Genomic DNA, 6,653 nt, shown 5'->3' with positions numbered 1-6,653 from the left:
TAGTATATTCATTCTGCTGATACTAGGTGATTTTTACAATAGTATATTCATTCTGCTGATACTAGGTGATTTTTACAATAGTATATTCATTCTGCTGATACTAGGTGATTTTTACAATAGTATATTCATTCTGATGATACTAGGTGATTTTTACAATAGTATATTCATTCTGATGATACTAGGTGATTTTTACAATAGTATATTCATTCTGCTGATACTAGGTGTTTTTTACAATCCTTCATTAAGGTCGATTTCCGTATGCCTCATCTTCTGTGGAGTGATCACCTTTTGTAACATTCTCAAGAGCCTAGATCTATAGATTTATTAGACATGTAGGCTATCTACAACTCGTTTCCAAGACAGATAGTTTTAATCCCCCAAGAATGATCTCTGCTGTCCCTGATCAGTGGTTATTTTGTAATTTAGATCTAGATATACTCTTCAATTTGTAATGCTGCTTTAATTATTAGAATCTAGTTATCAGGAAATAGAAGGATTCTCCACAGAAAATCTGTCTGGACAGCTTGAAAGAATAGACCTGCCTCTTGATATTCTGATATGAACAGCTGCTGAGCGGAAAGAATGAATGCAATTTTTGCGTGAACTGTCACATGAAAATCAAGGGACAGATAAGATGAGATAAAGATCTGGATCTTACTTTTAAATTTCAATTTCACAGTCATCAAGACTATGTCATGGGCGCAGCCAAAGTTATGGTTTTATGCCAAAGTTATGGTTTTAGCTTTGTTGGTGCTATATTTGAACATAAAAAGAAACAGGATATGGTCGATCTGTCTGTGCGTTTTGTTATCTGGTGCATGCAAAGTAGTTTTTCTTTATGCTTTGTGTGCACTGCGAATAAGGTGTTAACTATAGCTGCTGGAAAACTCTCACAGCCATATTCCATTAATTTCTTCGTATACCAAAACTCGTCCAGTCGTTCCTGCCCATTGCTCAAATGCATCCTTTCCTAACCTTGCAATCCAGTCTCCAATAATAAGGAGATAAACTTTTCTTTTTCGAGATTCTTTGGTGCAGTCTTCTATTTCATGTTAGAAGCTCGCTTGTAGGTCTACCTCATTATTTTGATCGGATGAACTTGCAAGTTGAATAATTGGTAAATTAGCCTTAAGTTAACACTAACAGGTTTACAACTTATAAAGCAGTTAGCTATTGTTGACTATAAATCCAACGCCTTGTTGAAGGTCCCTTTTTTCGACACTGTGCCATAGACTCCTGTTATATATATAGATCTAGTTTCTCCACAACCTGTCCATCGGGTTTTCTCAAGGTTATCGATTTTATCACCAGGATATTCTTGGATCTATATATGATGGCAAAATATCAGCAACTTTTTGTGTTTCAGTGTATAAAAGAGTTGATATGAATCACATTTTTAAACTTATTCCAAGCAAGATCATTGATGTAAAGTAGTAAAGAAAGTATAATCTAATATAGTACTTATAGGCCTATATAGATCTATATATATATTATTTAGTATTAATAATTAAGTCTAGAAGTAGATCTAGTTCTAGAATCTATGGTAATAGTGGATCTAAATATGCCGTTCGCGTCCTAATCGGTTCTTACTGTGAATGAAACTGAATGTGATCCTACCGACACCGTAGACTACTAGTAGAACTAGATTTAAGATTACTAAGATTAGACTAGACTTACTACTTAGTAGATAGATACTAAGATACTTTAGTTTAGATAGATCTAGAATAAAGAATTCTTCTAGTCCTTGATCTAGATCATACTATCATAGTCATAGAACATAGATCTAGAAGAATAGATGCCTAGAGTAGATGATAGATGAGTAGATCACTAGACCTCTAGATGATACTAGATCATCTGATTCATCAGTCATCATCAATCATCATCATGACATTATCATTAGACTTTTACTTTAAAATAGTCAAAAGTAAAGTAGCAATTATACATAAAACACTGAACCATAATCTTCAAATACAAAAACAAAATTTAATAAAATACTCAGAAAGACACAAAGATAAAGGCACATTCCTCAACCCATATGCTAGGACAAATTTGTACAAATACTCCTTCTTCCCTAGTGCTATTAGAGCATGGAATGGGTTGCCTGAGCTAGCCAGGAAAACCAGTGACTTGGCAGAATTTAAGTCATTGATTAAAATGCATGACTGAATGCATGAGGCGTAGGACGTAATCATCTTCTTTTTTTAAGTATCTTCTGTATTATATAAGATTAGATAATGATTAGAATTAGACTTATTAGAACTAAGATCATCAAGACATTCAAGATAGTTGAAGATTGATGTTCAATTACTCATAAAGTATGATATTTTTTTAATAAAGACAATAAGTAATAAAAGATAAATCTTAGTCTTAATCTAAAATTTTTTAAGTTAAAAAAATAAATGATAAATAACTAATAACTTCCCAGCAAGTAACGTCTGTATTATATAAGATAAAAAGCCACAATCACAAAAGTGCTGCAGTTAAGTTTTACCGTGCGGCAAAGCACTCCCTCTACCAATTTAGATCTAATCTAGAACTACTAGAAGACTTACAAAATTAATATTGTCTTAAATTTGAATTTCATTAGTCTATGCTGCTTTTTAGGCTTAGAATATAAGAATAGATTAGATCTGTTATACTAGATCTATACTATATTATAACCGCAATGGCCCATGGGCCATGATTAATTGACTGACATATAACTAATTCTCCTACTTACGTGGATGAAAAAATATGAAAATATATGCTTCTTTCTAATACATAAGGGTGCGGTGGCTGAGCGGTAAAGTGCTTGGCTTCTCAACCAGGATCCAGGGTTCAAATCCTGGTGAAGACAGGGATTTTTAACTTCTGGATCTTGAGGCACCTCTGAGTCCACCCTGCTCTAATGGGTACTTGACATTAGTTGGATGAAAGTAAAGGCGGTTGGTCAATGTGCTGACCACATGACACCCTTGTTAATCCTAGGCCATGGAAACAGCAGACCTTTACATCATCTGCCCTATAAACCTGTAATGTCTGAAAGGGGAACTTTACTTTGCTTCTTTTTACTTCTAGGACAACTAAATACCTTTCACGATCAAAACTGCAGTGGTTGAATTTACCAAAAATGGTTCTTTATTCCCATTTTTGACCCAATATTTTTTTGAAAGACAACATAATTCAAAATTAGCACTTCCTATTTGCTCCAGCTCATAGCCCTAATTTTAATTCTAACTTCTAAACATTTATTTATTTTTTTTTAATCATATAGTCCTCACAGTAAATCCTCACTTAAGGACAGGTTTGTTTAATTACAACACGAATAGCCATTAATTCCATTTAATTCTGATATTAGACCAAATTTCATGGAGACGATCGAAGGCTGAGTGATTATTTTTAGATTATTTTACTGTGCCTACAGGCAGCATGGAAAACCACCTCCCAGATACCCCCTCCCACTGTTCCACAAATGAGATAGGACCATAGCTCTGAGAATGCTATAAGTGTGAAAGTAGCACTATATAAAAGCTATAATTATTATTATTATTCCATGCAGCCGCTAAGCAGTGGTATGTTGTGTACAATATAAGGTGGGCTAAGACTGTTTATATTGGCAACATGATTTCTGTTTCTGACACAGAACGCACACATATGAACTTAGTTATTTATTTTACAATCAAAATGTATCAACATGGCTGACTAAATGTATCAACATGGCTGACAAAAGGAACAGTACAATTCCTATAGGATCTTCTGCTAAGAACCCCATAAAAACTACTGACCTAGATACTAAGATGATGATCATACAGAAGTACGAAGGTGGAACAAAAGTCTAATAAAGCTAGTAGTGTGGCGTTTTCTCATTCCATCATTTCAATGATTCTTAAAGATAAAGTGTAGGCGGCAGCATAGTGTATGTAATGCTGTACTGTATCAAAAGAAAATAAAGTTACCACAATACTCACCTAATTAAAAATGGTTTATACCTTACTAAATCTAGGGTCACACTTAAGACAAAACATGCCTCATGATGGACAGTCTGGTCCCTAAACCTGTCATTTAGCAGGGACTACATGTATTAGATTTTAATTCTACACATTCTTTTTTCACATTCATGATTATTGCGATCATCATCTAGATCTATCTACATGTTGGTCATGACGGGTGATTGTGTGACTTGACAGTGAGTCAATGACTGAATGTAACAAATGCTGTACTGTATCAAAAGAAAATAAAGTTACCACAATACTCACCTAATTAAAAATGGTTTATACCTTACTAAATCTAGGGTCACACTTAAGACAAAACATGCCTCATGATGGACAGTCTGGTCCCTAAACCTGTCATTTAGCAGGGACTACATGTATTAGATTTTAATTCTACACATTCTTTTTTCACATTCATGATTATTGCGATCATCATCTAGATCTATCTACATGTGGGTCATGACGGGTGATTGTGTGACTTGACAGTGAGTCAATGACTGAATGTAACAATGTTAATGATATATGAATGATGTCAGGATGACAGTTCATCCTAATTCTTAGCATTATCCTATCCATGTATCCAACGACAATGATTTATGTCTACACAAGGATATATCTATATCTCTAGGCTAAAATTTAGTCTAGTTACTAGAATCTAGATCTACTTGTTATCTATTTGCAGGTGCACTATAATACTAAATCTATTGCTTAATTTTACTAGACCACGTACATAGATCTACATGTTTCTCTAACATATGTATACTAAGCCAAGTCATTTTAATTTTTTGAAATATTGCCTCTATCTTATCTTCAGCACTGGATTTGCCATTCTGTTGTATAATACATCAAGAAATCTATACATTTTAGGCAACAAAGCAAATGATTTTAAAAAGTTTCCTAAGGCTTTATTTAAGTTCTCATTTAGGACAAAAAATAAAATTTGTTAAAAGAATTTCTCACAAAGTTGAAGTGGAAAATGGTGCCTTTTGTTCATCAGCTTTATTTGCCTCTCCTATTAGACATATGTCTGAAATTTCACTACTGAGCAAATCAAATATCCAAGGTAAAATTTGATATTAATTTTAATCACATATTTCTACTAATCACCTTCGTTTCATTTAACTGATGCTCCTCTATATGTCTATAAATGCTAGTTTTTTTATGCTGAAGCTGAAAATGCCATTCTCTGATTATTAAAGGTAAATGCTACTGTGAATTATCTGGCATATAATATATTTAATAATGGGGAAACCATCAAATAAGCACATATAACTTTTGAACTAAAAAACATTAAAAACTTTGATGATTTCAGTTATTCACTTTTCATATTATGTAAGTAAATTTACTTTAATAAAAGTGAACTCTTCAAATAATTTTTATATTTACTTTCTATTATATTTTTCTTTCAGTTTTATATTTACTTCATATTTTCTTTCAGATCTTGAAGATCGAGTTTTGGATAAGAGCAAGAGTAATTTCATAGTAAGATAATAATTAGATACGATACATTACTTGGATTATAACAAGACAATAATCAGAATTTTGTTTTATTCTTACCTTCAATGAATAGTGGCTAAACATAGAGATTTAGGTCTTTTTATCAAATAATAATTGTGATGATAATAATATAATATCAAACTGAACTACAAATATTGAAATGAATTATACAACATGTTTAGTCAGAATTTAAATCATTGCTTAATAAAAGTAAAATCTACATTTACAATAACATTGAACACAATTTACGTAGTCTTCTCTCTTTCTCTTTGACATTATTCTTTATTTATTTCATCATATTAATGAAAGGATTCATGTCGTTTTGCTTTATTTGATAAAAGGAAATGCACCTACAGGTTTGGAATAAATACATAAACCCATACCATTCATACTCATTCAAAAAGTTGATCAGACATTTTGTGTTTTCTTAAAATGTGTGCTATAAATAAAAGAAACACAGAATACGCTTGAAATGTCTTTAACCTTTTTTTCTTTTTTATATGGAAAAAAACAACAACAAAAAGCAAGGATGGATGTAGCAAAATTGTCTAATTTTTATAGTTTTTTTTTAATGAATGTTTTTTTTTTGTAGAAAAATGTTTCATTATTGTATGTATCAATGAAACATCAACTTGTAATTAATTGTTAATTAAGAGAAAACTATTTTAAAAATACATTCAGGTTGCTGTTGAAGGAAATATTGGTAGTGGAAAGACAACTCTTCTTCAGCATTTTGAAGATGTTCCTTTCTGTGAGGTGACCTTTTTATTGTATATATGTTATGTTGTCTTAGTAGATTAGGCTAAACTTTGCATTCTACATTCACTACATTTTAGCAAGAGGCAAGTTGAACAGCTTAATCTGTGTAGTAAAACAACTGAATGCATGTATGAATATTTGTACAAGCTACATGACTGCCATTCACAAAGTTCATTAAATACAAGTTTTGTTACCTGGTGTTACATTTATCAATTTCTTTTGTTTTGTAGCTCATAGATGAGCCATTACACAAATGGACCAACGTATATGGATATAATGCATTGGTAAGTTTTAAAATATACTTTTAAAAAAAAACAACTATGTTTTTTTTATTTTACAAACAATGTTTGAACATACCTTTATTCTTCATTCTTAAAATATCTAGCTTCATTGTAGAAAGAAATTTGTTTTAAAATAAGTTTTCTGTCA

General features: G+C 31.7%; 1 protein-coding gene across 2 annotated transcripts in view; it reads left to right on the top strand.

The window, feature by feature from the left end:
- Window positions 1-166: 166 nt before the first annotated feature.
- Window positions 167-6,653, top strand: part of LOC106069127 (deoxynucleoside kinase-like) — a 13,612-nt gene continuing 7,125 nt past the window's right edge. The window contains exons 1-5 of one of the 2 annotated variants that reach the window (XM_056019371.1): window positions 167-1,425; window positions 4,783-5,031; window positions 5,407-5,450; window positions 6,147-6,221; window positions 6,455-6,508. In XM_056019371.1, coding sequence (XP_055875346.1) covers window positions 4,848-5,031; window positions 5,407-5,450; window positions 6,147-6,221; window positions 6,455-6,508 — 357 coding nt within the window. In that variant the 5' untranslated portion in view covers window positions 167-1,425; window positions 4,783-4,847. Of the gene's footprint in view, window positions 1,443-4,782; window positions 5,032-5,406; window positions 5,451-6,146; window positions 6,222-6,454; window positions 6,509-6,653 lie in introns of both variants that reach the window. The other variant, XM_056019370.1, reaches the window with a different exon arrangement.

Source organism: Biomphalaria glabrata, chromosome 2 (assembly GCF_947242115.1).
Source record: "Biomphalaria glabrata chromosome 2, xgBioGlab47.1, whole genome shotgun sequence".
Classification (NCBI taxonomy): Eukaryota; Metazoa; Mollusca; class Gastropoda; family Planorbidae; genus Biomphalaria; species Biomphalaria glabrata.
Note: the sequence above shows the minus strand (reverse complement) of the source record. Positions and strands in the feature narration are given on the sequence as shown.